At 38.3% G+C, this 13,358-nt stretch overlaps 1 protein-coding gene across 2 annotated transcripts; it reads left to right on the top strand.

Moving 5' to 3' along the window:
* Positions 1-1,242: 1,242 nt before the first annotated feature.
* On the top strand, positions 1,243-13,191 carry LOC137171975 (glucagon-like peptide 2 receptor). Of its 2 annotated transcripts, XM_067576211.1 has the most exons (13): positions 1,243-1,940; positions 5,019-5,115; positions 5,203-5,307; positions 5,950-6,071; positions 6,312-6,424; positions 6,915-7,071; positions 7,178-7,337; positions 8,713-8,773; positions 8,898-8,964; positions 9,299-9,387; positions 9,784-9,925; positions 10,024-10,065; positions 11,516-13,191. In XM_067576211.1, the coding sequence occupies exons 1-13, from the start codon at positions 1,845-1,847 to the stop codon at positions 11,882-11,884; spliced, it is 1,620 nt and encodes a 539-aa protein (XP_067432312.1). In that variant the 5' UTR covers positions 1,243-1,844; the 3' UTR covers positions 11,885-13,191. The 2 variants fall into 2 exon arrangements, with proteins under 2 accessions (XP_067432312.1, XP_067432313.1); XM_067576212.1 differs by lacking the exon at positions 1,243-1,940 and having other exon boundaries at positions 5,100-5,115; positions 5,203-5,312.
* The last annotated feature ends 167 nt before the right edge of the window (positions 13,192-13,358 follow it).

Consider the following 13,358-nt stretch of genomic DNA (forward strand, 5'->3'; position numbering starts at 1 on the left):
TATATTAAGTTGTATTGAGAGGATTAATGTAGAGCTCAAGATATTATAGTGAATATTAGCTGCTGTTTGCTTTTCACTGCTCGTTGAACCTTGAGACGTTTTAACATTGTGTTTGTCCCTATACACAACTCTACTGTAAATTCTTTGTTACTTAAAGCTGCAATAAATTACATTTTTTATATTAACATCAAATCAAATGAATGAGTGTAATGTGAAATATGTCACTTGCAGTAATGATCCTACTAAAAAGCCTCCAACTGTGCAGCTCTACAAAGTTATTTAGCCTTTTAGGGCTTTTAGGGCTTGTTTAAGTGTTCTAACTAACTAGTTTTCAGACTAGCAAGCTCAGTTCTCCCAATAAATCTGTTTTTTTGTTTTCAGCACAAAAAAAAGGTCTTATATAACACTCTGTACGATCCCTGCCCAGCACCAAACAGCAGCAAATTAGCAGCTAAGGAGACAGATCTTCTCAGGAGTTTTTTGGAAACCAAAAAAGACTCCAAATGTGTGCAAATGTTGCTCTGAGTCTGTTAGATGTGTTAATAGATAAATGTTTGCTAATGTAATTAGCCATAACAACTTTATAATGTGATGATATGTCTGATGTTATGTTTTCAGCTTTCTTTGGGATGGGCAACAACATCCTTGGTGGCAAAATTAAACAATTAATGTAGCTTTTAAAACTATTAAATGAAACAATCAACTAATAATGTTGTTATTACTTTCTTTGTGGTCACAAAAGAAACCTTCTGTCAATTTGTAATTGTGTAAAAGTGTCCCTTCCACTTCCACTCCTTGCTAACAAAATTTGAAATTAAAGAAATTTGCTTGAAATATGTAGTGAGACAGGCTTCGTGCAGGGCACGAGGCTCGTGCAGCAGGCAACTTTGGCTCCCTACTCTGGCTGTGTTTGGCTTCAGTCCTGTTAGTTTACACTAGCGCCCCATTAGTGTCAGAAATCCTAGTGAATGCCCAGTTACTGTGTGAGATCGCTAAACAGAAGGGAGGGGTCAGTGTTTTCCCTCTTTTTCTACAGAGCAGGTGGTATTTGCTGGTGCATATATGGATTTCTAATGATTTTATTGTACAATGTGCATATGTGTGTGAGTGTGTGTGTGTGTATGCTCAGTGGCAGTAAGTAGATTAGATCAAGACAGTGTGCCCATTTGTTCCTGTGTGATCAGTTTTCCTGGACAACAGAGTTAGTCCAGTTATGTAGCCGGCTCTCCCGGGCCTTATCTTGATTGGTTAGGGGAGGACGGGGTGGGAGAGGCGATCTGTCAGTGAGGATCCACAGGCCCTTGCTCAGTTGCACTGTGTCTTTAGCGAGCACAGACAGATCCACCGCCTTCACAGACTCAGAGTACTTCATGGACAAGAAGAGTGGAACTGTAGATGAGGACTTCTTCACTTAGGATAACATTCTAAATAAGATGAATCATTAGGTGGTAACTTTTTTTGACAGGTCAAAGATCAGTTCATTGAAAGAACCATAAAGTCGCTTGGATTTTTGGAAACCTGCTTTAGAAGATCAAGAACAATTTTACATAATTGTAAAGAATATTAGAGAAACTGCAGGCTACCAGCTACGGCAAACATCAAAACCTGGAGACACTTTCTCTACCTGCAAATCATCCTGCAAAACAGTTGAATATACTGAATAGACCTTCCTGGAGCTACTGTACCCGAGAGCTTCAAATCAACTGGCGTGGCGAGGCAAGGAGAGCTGTGCTGGGATAAAGAGAAGATGAGCGAGAGGCCTGGCGAGTCCAGGGCCAGGTATGAGACGGCAAACCAGCCGAGAAACTAGAAACCAGCTGCTTTCAATGTAAACACACAGCACAATGCCATCCCTGCTGCCGACCTGGCACAAGAGGACCTGGGCCACATCAAGTGACACACCTCTGCTCTTAATCCTCTTTGTTATCTTCAACCACCAGGTAATTTCATACCTCATACATGCATGTGCACACATTAGGCGTTTAAAATAACTTTTAGTGGGTGAAAAATTTAGTCTTAGCATTACTAGCTGGTTCAAACCTGGTGCTGTTTGCCGTTGCGCTCCATAGTCAAAATCTTTAACATTTTAATTTACTTAAAAAATTTTGCAATAAAACTTGGCCACAAAGCAAGTCCTCAATCTGATTTAATGTATGAGGCAAGATTGCATGCTGTATTTCTCATGAAACACAGCAATGACCCCGCTGACAGTTGACTGTGGAGAAATGAGAATAGTTTTTAGCTGATTCCTTTAATCTTAAATCAGTCTTTTTTCACATTGAGTTTGGGCTACAGAAGGTCCCACTGCTCATACATACACATTTTCTGCTTCCAAACTGGTTGCCTGAATAGTTTAGTTAAAAGTTAAGTGACACGCTCGAAAAACAACTTATATGTTTTGGGAATCATAAATGAGACCAAAGTTTTTCTCAAAGAAATGAAAGAAAAAAGCAGAGGAACATTTAAAATACAAGACAAATAAGATCACAGAGCCTTTTTTTAGTTTTTGTGCAGATTCACTTTCATCTTCAATGTTATAATACAGTGAATTATCAGGGGAGTTTAAACTCTGTGGCTGGATTTAAAACAGGCTTAGTCCCGTGGGAGACAACAGAGAGGATAGGCAGACAGCAGCTCTTGTCTTTCCTTTATTGGTGATGCCGCTCCGGTCGGGGTCTTGACAAGTCGAGCCTCAGTGAATTGAAACGTCCTCTGTCAGCCGGCTCACATGAGAAATCTTCTTGGCACAGGTGGTGGATATGGCACCAGGCAGCCAAACGCACACGAAGAGGTTGCAGAGTTCAGCTGCTTTCTCGCTGAGGTGTGAAGATCGTGAGTGTTCGACCGAGATAGGAAGGCTACTACCCTCAGCCCTGACACTGAATGATAAATGACAGACATGGCCAAGTGTGGTCTTCAGTTTGTTTCTCACACAATGTAAAGGCTTATTTGTCTCAGTAATGACAGCAAATTAAAGAGGAATCATAATTTATGCCTGAGCATTAATTAATATGATAGCTGTCAAATACAATAACCTTTAATTCAGGACACACTCCCACACTGTCCATATCATTTAAACATCAAGAATAAATAGAGAGGTGTGTTTGTGCAGGCGTGACACTAATGCAGTGAATCAGGTTGATAAATTGCCTGCATGAATTACAGATTACACGCAGGTGAAAATGTTCCTCAATAAGTGAAGGTGTGTCTGATTTAATACTCCCACCAAGTGGGTAAATACAAATACTGCAACATCCACTGCACACTACAGCACATCTGTTCAGAGGCTGCAGATACTGTGTAACAGGTTTATGAGCAGATGCACTGTAAAATATCAGAATCAGTTTAATTAAAATAATTCATCATAATCATCAGTCTCATCGTGAACTCAATTTTATATAAATAGGATTTTCATTCTCAAATCATAAATTGAATGTTGTCACATTCAGTACTTTTATCGTTCATTCAATACATCAAATTAGTCATATTAGGTAGTTTGGAAACATCATTATAATTGGGTTCATATTGATGGAGGCTTGTTTTGTAGCTATTTATATATGTTTCCAATGAGTCACATGATATATAGATAGATAGATATCCCCTGTTTTGCTCTGCAAATCACTTTTGCATGAATGATATATTCATGGACTATCTGCTTTGAACACAATAGCAAACAGTGCTGCTAAAACTAATAATTAAATCAAGCTTAATTAGCAACTCTGGACAATATAACAACACTATTATTGATTAAACTAAGTTCAGTTAAGTTCACTCAGTTAATTTTATATTAGAACATCTAATTGACAAATTGAATTCACTACTAATTCAGTTAAGTCAAAAATGTTAAAGCTGCACTAATCAATATTTTTATATAAACAATGAATCAAATGACTATGAGTAATGTAAGAGATCCGTGTAAGAGAATTATTCCCCAACTGCAGGTCCCCTCAGCTCTATTCAGAGTTTTACCAACTTTTAGCTCATTGTTTTGGTTTTACAGCCAATAAAATTGACTGTTTCTGGTTCTGTCTCACCACTCTCACTATTAACCTTCCATTTCCTCATTGTTTTCAGCAAAAATCTCTGATAAACCCATAGCACATTACCTACCCAGCACCACACAACAGACAGCAGTTAGTGACTAACTGGTGAACATTGCGGAGAATCGAGTAAAGAGCCAGGTATTTCTGTCAGGAGCTGGTGCGGACCAACACAGACCTGAAAGGAAAGTCAATATTAGACTTAGATTCATCAGGTGGCCAGAAAAATGACTCCAAATGAACATTGTTGTTGCTCCGTGTCTGCTGGATGAAAAATAGGCATATGTTTGCTAACACATTCAACATATAAAGTGGGGCATCTGTGGCTCAGGAGGTAGAGCAAGTCGTCCATTAATCGGAAGATCGTTGGCTTCTCCAGTTCACATATTGAAGTGTCCTTGGGCAAGATACTGAACCCCAAATTGCTCCTGATGGCTGCGCCAACGGTGTGTGAGTGTGTGTGTGTGTGTGTGAATGTGCATTAGATTAGATCCTGATGAACAGGTTGGCACCTTGCATAGCAGCCTCTGCCATCAGTGTATGAAAAGGTGAATGTTGAAATGTATTGTAAGGCACTTTGAGTGGTCGAAAGACTAGGAAGTCTCTATAAATGTAGTCCATTCCATTCCATATAAAGTGACAATATACCAATGTTGTATTTTCAGCTTGTCCCACTGTTCTCTGGTGGCCAAAAAATAGTCAAATGCACTTTTATGGCAGTCTGCTCTCTTATATTTTTTTTTACATGTTTTATGTTGAAACAATGTAATGTTTCTATACAGTGTTACAGAGACTGTGTTGTGTTGTGCTGCTTTATAGCCATGGAGAGGAAGGGAAAATGAAAAGATTAATCAAATGATCACTGTTTTATGGGATGAATTTATTAATAACACTTTCAGTGCACTTTAATGCCCACGTTCTGTTTTCTATTTGAACTATTTTCTCACTTTCTGACTCATTTCTTACTCCACATGGAAGGTAACATGCTCAAAGCTTGAAAGTCTGATCGCTAAACGGACCGAATACAAGGAAACCTGCAACAAGAATCTGACAAGAAGTGAACCCCTAGGAACTGGTGAGCCTCCTGCCAAATGTTCAAATATGAGTTCTTTTCATTGTTATTACCTTTGATACATGGGAGACTTTTATTCTTTCTTTGCAGAAATCTACTGTAATGGAACATTTGACAGTTATGTGTGCTGGCCCCATTCATCTCCTGGGAACGTGTCGGTCCCCTGTCCTTCTTACTTACCATGGATCAGCGAAAGTAATGTAATGTTTTAGCACTTGGCTACAAAATGTATGCGATTGCTAACTGAAAATAAATATAGCTTCAACCATATTACATGAATGTCCCTTTGTGCACCTCAGGCCTTCTTTGACACTGCATTCATTTCAAGTGAATCATCACAAGACAGACTGGTGTCCTTGCTAGTCACAGGACCAAGTGTTCAACAGTGCAGATAAATGGCCTAAATAGAAATGTTAGAAATGGTTAAATAGTCACGCTTTAAATGTAAAGCTATACTTTGCTATTGACCATGTCAGCTATCAACTATTGAAATTAACTTAATCTACTCTGCCAGTACTGAATAGCTTTTAAAACTTTTCCATTTACTATCATTTGGCACACTATCTAAAATCGCTAAAGGACTTAAGTACGCAGAAATACTGTGAAAAAGAGGCCAAAAAATTAAAGTTAGTTAAATCTACCTTGACAAAATTAAACTTATGACACTCAGCGGAAAAGTGACCATAACCATCCAATTTGGGATTTAGCTGTATAATAATGTAAAAACACCTTTCTAGCACAGGTTAAAGTGATTACCTACCCAGTCAGTCAGCCTCTCCTCTGACTGTAATGACAGAAGAAACCATGCATATCAATGTGACTTTCAATTACCTGCAGACGACACCAGGATGGTGCACAGAGAATGCTTGGAAAATGGGACATGGCGAAAGGAGGAGAATTCTTCAGCGTTCTGGAGGGATGACTCTGAGTGTAAGGAGGACCGGTTCTTTAAAGATGAGGTAAGGAAGAGGAGGAGAAGCGCTGGAGCTGAAAGGCTGGGATATAGTGTATATGGTGATTTAAGGTCTCTAATCCATCTTTTGTCTTGTCCTTTGGAGTTAATGACTTATCTGTTCTACATAAACCATCAGGGATTGTTCTCATGACTTTACTGTCCTAGAATGTCCGTCTTTATTAGTAACATTGAAGATATGTGCCCATTTCCTTGTGTGTGTTTGTGTGTGTGTGTGTGTGTCCAGGAGGAAATGTATGAAATGCGTCGCCAGAGAGCCCTCAGGGTCATCTCTGTCATTGGCTATTCCCTCTCCCTGTTCTCCCTCACGCTGGCCACTCTCCTGATGGGCATGTTGAGGTCAGTGTTTGGGGGTAGACGGGTATCTGATGGTCAAACAGCCTAATTTGTTAATTATATGTGGAGAATTTAAAGGATAAATCCAGTTTATTACATCTTAGGTCTTATTTCCATAGATGTGGCCATCATTTCTTACAGTTATGATAACACTGTACTGATCAGACTAATTGCTTGCTAAAAATTCAAAAATTAGGGTTGTAATAAACCAGAATAAAGCCTTAAACTTTGTGTCTGTTTTCCAAGAGCTACATTAGGATGTTTTAGAGACAAAACTAAATGTTGTAATAACATGACTTAAAGATAATTGATTATTGTAATGAATGTAAGCAAAAAGACTTTATTTCATATTGGCAATTTAGTAGTTCAAAAATGTTACATTTCAGTTCATTTCCTCTCGTGTCAGGATGTGTGGCCTCAGTAATGCTTTTACAGTTGCACAGGAACTGTGTATCAATGCCTTCCTCCAATTGCTCCTGTATCTGGTTACCAGGAAGCTCCACTGTACCAGGAACTACATCCACATGAATCTCTTTGTGTCGTTCATCCTGAGAGCCATAGCTGTCATTTCTAAGGAAATCTTCTTACACATCATGTATTCCAACCTACCCAAAGATGACCCTGGATGGAACTCTCACTCAAGCTCTGCGGTATATTCACCACTGCCTTATTATTCACATATTAGCAGACTGCTGCTTTTGATGTAACTGTGGTGAATTTACAAGACTAATCCATCCTAAACATATTCCTAAACAGACAGCGCTAATGTGCAAATTCTCCAGAGTGGCCATGGAGTACTTTGTGACCTGTAACTACTTCTGGCTCTTGGTGGAGGCCATTTTCCTTCACACGCTGCTCTTCACCGCTGTGTTGACCAAAAGATGTCTGCTGAAGAAATACATGCTGTTAGGATGGGGTAAGTCTGGAATTAATTGTTTGTTTGTGTGTGTTTGTATGCATGCTGAAGTATTGGGAAGTAGCCTGGTTCCAGACTAGATTAGTTGATTAATCAACTATTTTGATAATCGATTAATTGTTTGGAGTAATTTTTTAAGAAAAAAATATCAAAATTCTCTGATTCCAGATTCTCAAATGTGAATATGTTCTTTAGTCCTCTATGATAGTAAACTGAATATATTTGGGTTCTTTTATGGGTGATTGAAAATTAAACACAGCAACAGACAAATGTTGACCCGCACGGATGAGATTGAAACAGCTGTACAAGTTATTGTAAGTGAATTTATAGAAACAACACCTTTTAAATCAGCATATTTCTTTGATCAGTGTCAGAAATGTGATAGACTAAGTAGCTGCTAGGCTAATTAAAGAATGTGCAGTGTTTAAAGGACAAATAGAGCTCAGGTTTTCACAGGGTGTTCAAATATTAGAGAATTTTACCCAGTATTTTTCTTGTCAGTAAATCCCTTAAAAGACCAAAATCAACGATGGATTGATCTACTAACAAGTGTGTGCATGTAAAGCCTGATATATCTACTCCTCTGTGCCGTAGAACTCCATTGTTGTCCAAAAACTATGAAAAACACATCAATGAGCCACACTGTTGACCTGGCTGACATGCTCCTTCATTACCATGAACACACACACTGCAGATGGATTTGACTCAGTCCCTTACATGCCGAAAAACTGACTTACAGATTAATACACACCAAATGTGTATTAATCCATCACTGAAAATAGTCCCTAACAAATGCTCTATTTACTCCGGTCTGAGTAACATTTGTTAAAAACTACAGTCAGCTGTTTTGGGAAGTTATTTTGCCTTTTTTTTAGAAGTGAAACAATATATTTATGACCCATTTTTTAAGGTTTTCATCTTCAGTGGTGTAATAGTTTTAATACTAGTAATAATAGTTATTAATCAGTTATAAATCATACTCTGTTATTTTAATACCACAGCCTGTGCTTCTTATTTTCAATAAATTAATATTTTGATCTGTTAAGGATACCATACTGCCAGGTCCACGTAGTTTCCCTGCTCATCAGCTCTGGTGTGGACCTGTAATGGTCCCATCTGCATCGGAGATAGAGTATTCCCAACAAATTGTTGTTTTGTTTTTTGACGGGATTTGTTGACAAAAACAAAAGATAGAATATCTCTAATGTCATTTTAAACTGGATCATCAAATGTGATTTTTCATTTTCACAGCCAGAACACACAAACTGTATGAAATTAATATCTTTGTTAGTCTGTCAAATGAATTTACATTGAATTTATATTATTTCATGAGAATGATCTATTGATGAAAACATGTGCTGCTGTTACTTTTTAGGAGCACCTGTCTTGTTTGTGACACCATGGACAGTGGTAAAGATTTTATATGAAAACAAAGAGTGAGTGTTTAAATACATGCTAAACTATAATATACTGAAATGAATAAAATAATTCCAACAAACAGACATTATTTCTTTCATTTGCTTGACTATTAAAGAAATCTTTCCCAATTTTATTCCTAAGATGCTGGCCAAATGTAAACATAGGGTTCTGGTGGATCATAAAGTGCCCGATTACTTTATCAGTGCTGGTAAGTGAAGTGCCTTTCTAAGAACCACAGCACAGTTATTCAACCTGAGGTCCACATTAGTTACAGACACATCACATCGCTCTCTCTCTCCTCTGGTGCACGTCAAGTAAATTTCATTCTGATTTCATACTGTGTTTAGCACTTCCTGTCTTGTGAGTCCTTGTGATATTAAAGCCGTCGTATGTTGTAGCAGTCACAAGCATGACTGATTGCTAAGTTCTCTGTACACAAATTCACACTGACTGAAGGCTTCTCAGATATAAATTAATTAAATTTAGTCTAGTCTGTGTCTTGGATACATCTTCTTTAAAACTACCTTTGATGTGTGTTGCAGGTCATTTTCTTTATATTCATCAAGATTCTGAAGCTGCTGCTGTCCAAGCTGAAAGCAGATCTGGTGAAATTTACTGACTACAGATATAGGTATTTTACCCGTCCTTCATTGACGTACAGTATGTGACCAAATGTCAGGAAACAAGTTTGACCTTGAGCGTTATTTCCAAAGTAGTGTCTTAAAAACAGCACAGGAGGTCCCTGATTTAACATTTAAATGTTAATCACGCCCATGTACAGCACAAATTCAAATGTCACCCCCATAAGCTTTGCCTCTTAACCCTACCATAAATGTCACCACGGTAGGGAATCTCATGCATACATTTACAAAGCTCTGTCCTCTCCTCTAGTTTGTTCTTTGCTTTTTGAATCATGTGCCAGTATAAATTTTATAGCCTTTTTTTCTGGCTTGTTGTCTTGCTCATTAATTATAGCATCCATGCTGTAATTATTCACCACTGTATGTTTTTGTTTATGCCCTGTCAGCTTGGCCAGAGCAACACTGGTACTGATTCCTCTGCTGGGAATCCATGAAGTGGTCTTCACTGTGCTGACAGATGACTACTGTGTGGAGGGCAGCAGTCGTTATGCCAGGAACTTCATCAACCTCACCCTCAGCTCTTTCCACGTACGATCAATAATGCTGATTACATACCTGACAAGAGCTTCTTGTTGTTTGTTCAACATCCACATCAAACTTGATTTATAATGTGTATCCTTTTTCAGGGCTTCGTGGTTGCTGTGCTGTACTGTTTTGCTAATGGAGAGGTATGTTTTTTTTCTGTCAGTATACCATATGTACTGTGATTTTCATGTATGACCTTGTTGGAGAATCAGAATCAGTATCTCAGGAAAAGTGAATACTATGAATCGGAAGCTTAGGAATAAAATAAAGAAGTCATCTCTTCATTTAATGTCACCTGTTGGTTTTGGACTTTAAAGCTGCACTCTTTTTTTTCATATAAATAATGGCTCAAATTACTTTGTGTAATGTGAAAGGGGTCACTCATAGCCAAAGTTAGCAACTAGCTGGTGAACATAGTGGAGTATAGTGGAGTATAGCAAATCTGGAGCCAGAGCTAAAAGATAGTTAATTTCGTCAGATGGCCAGAAACACAACTTGAAAATAATTAGAACGTTGCCTCTTTTCTGCCTGATGTGTAAATAGGCAATTCTTTGCTAAAACCTTTGACATTACAACTTGAAACATGCCAGTGTTGTGTTTAAAGTTTGTTCTGCTGCCCACAAGTGGCCAAAAAGTCAAAATACAACAACAGTAAAAATTCTAAAATCTTTGGAAATGTAAAAGAATAAAGAAAACATTTAGGGATCAGCAGAATTTAAGGATCATGTCCAGATGTATACCCCTACACCCATGTCATGGGAAATCTTCTAATGGGCAATAAATCTTGAGGTCACCCACAACTTAGCATTAAACTCAACACTTTTAAGAGAAAGACTCAAAGAAATACACTTCAAGCTGATAGAGTTCAATGTGAATAGGTTTACTGTGCATAAAGAGCAACACAAAGCAAACCAAGGCCTTGATCCCCAGATAAAGAACCTAATGCAAAATCATAAAACATTATATTATATACTTTTCACAACCCATCCTCATATGGAGCTTATTTTCTAGACTCCATGTCGTTTGACCTTGACACTTTGGTAATAATCCAAGTATGTTTCATCTCAGAAACAATGGTGTCTCAAGCTTCTCTAAAATGTATCAGTTGCACTTGGCCTAGAAATAATACTGTCTCAGCATTTTCCACATTTCTCAAAATAAAAATGGGCCTAGCAGCCTTCAATCCCCTCATACAGAGAACCAAAATGTTACATTACTGATTGGCCTTCTTTTTAACTTCCTTAGGAACTGTCTCTTATTGACGTAAATGTTATCTTTGCATATTCACTGGCACATTCGTTTGATCATGGAAAGGCAGTTTCCACCACACTCATGTACATGTTTTGGTATTACTTAGCTTGGTTCCAGAGCTCAGAATTGCCACCCATGTCTCTGATTTGTTCAGCCTTTTCTAATAGTGTAGTGGACATTGCTGGTTGGAGAAACAATCACCCAATTAGAGCTTTGTAGGTGGGATTAAGAAAAAGAAATTTACTAAATAAACACAATGTCAGGCTGAATGGATCAAATAAAAGAAATGGCTATTCAGGTTAGATATAGCTGGGATTTATTTTGTGTCCTATCTGTATTTAGGTCCAAACTGAATTGAAGAAGCACTGGCAGCTTTTCCTGTTCACCCACCACTTCACGGTCAGCAGCTGTTTTCGGGGCATGGTCTTTAAGCATCTGTGGAGGCACACTCGGGGGCAATGCCCACAGTGCTCTCGGCAGTGTGAATCCTATGACGTGGGTGGCGCCTCCACAATGCACCCGCACTTGCTTCAGGTGGCTGTACATGGTGGAGGTGGAGCATTTAGAATTGGAGAGCTTAAAGGTCAGGGGTTGAAGGGCTGTGACGCAACAGGGCTTGACTTTCTCGCCAGGAAGAGCCTGTCTAGTAGTGATGGGGAGATGACGCTTGGGGAGACCATGGAAGAGATTCTGGAGGAGAGTGACTTCTGATCCCTCTTTAGTGGAGTGCAGTTTGTTATCGGTCAGTGGTGCAAATTCATGTGCTTAAGTTCACCAACTAAGTTGAGAAGATGGGCATGGATTTATTTTCACCCTTGCGAGTGAATCCACAGATCCCGGTAATTCCTCTGAAATGAACTGATTTCACCACAAAATTCACTGTTTTAAATGATGGTGTGAGCAGGACTGAAGGCCCAGCACAAGAGTTGGGTTGATCGCTGAGTCTCTGCAAATACTGAAGCTGCCATGTGTAGTCCATTGTGTGCACTGTACTTAAAGGTCCGATGATGATAAGGTGATGTATTTCCTGTTGCATTATGACAGCGAGGAATCGATTTTAGGCATAAACTCATGGTTTAGTTTAGTTACAGAGAGAAAGGCAGTTTGATTATATAGGATGGGATAGATTATATTATTAATTGGGCATTTTGGGTACACCAACTAGTAGTATGTGGTCACTACTGTGAGTGCATTACTTTCCAGGAAGTAACATTTTTCCAGCAGGATTAAGTTCCCATTCCATCACATTTTAAATGGGAATTTGGATAATTCTCTGGGAATATAAGAGGTTTCAGAGAATTTGGCAAGTGGGTCATTTTACATGAATTTACTGGTATGTATTTTACAACTTTACATTGGATCAGTCAAGATAAAGGAGGTCAGTCAGATAAAGGAGAGAATAAAATGTTTACTGAAGCTTTACCAAAGAATCAGACTTAAAAATGGAAAGTTGGGCATTTTCCACTATAAATTCTTTCATTATTTCTTTTGCGAAAGGCCAGTCATCTACAGTATATTTTTATTCAAAGGCTATAAACACTAATCTTTGACGAGTGCTCTACAGTTACAGTATAAACATACAATACATTCTTCTTGCAGGCATTTAATGGTCACTTTGAATATCTATACGTACAATAAACCTCACAGTGAACATCATTCTATACAAATGCAACAACAGTGTTACGTGTTTTTCATAGATTTGTGTTTTATTTACCATGTAAAATATGACATCTTACTATGTCAGGCCAGTTATAAATATCCATATGGCACAACATCTGGATTGAAATGTGCATATAAATACAATGTATTTGTTGTCTGAAAGTGAATAATGCAGAATGCAAAGGCTCTGTGTGCAGTTTTATAGCTTGTCATGTTTTCTATTCTTGTGAAGCTTAAAATGTATCAAAGGCATTGTTGTACAGTCAAAATTGTCACATGATTTGTACATGTACTCCCACAACAATGTATGTGCACAAATAAAACAACAGATTGTCTTCTTGTTATGACCAAAAACCTCATTCCGGGTAGAAATATATGGAGTCCTGCTGGATACCTTGCAACAAGCAAAGGCCATTTCCACCTACACAGCAACTTTTCAAAACTATACAAAGAGTACTTAGATTTCTAGACATTTCTGGACACTGGAAAGGTAAGCATTATATTTTGGGTATTCACAGCCTTTGCA

Source organism: Thunnus thynnus, chromosome 20 (assembly GCF_963924715.1).
Source record: "Thunnus thynnus chromosome 20, fThuThy2.1, whole genome shotgun sequence".
Taxonomy (NCBI): domain Eukaryota; kingdom Metazoa; phylum Chordata; class Actinopteri; order Scombriformes; family Scombridae; genus Thunnus; species Thunnus thynnus.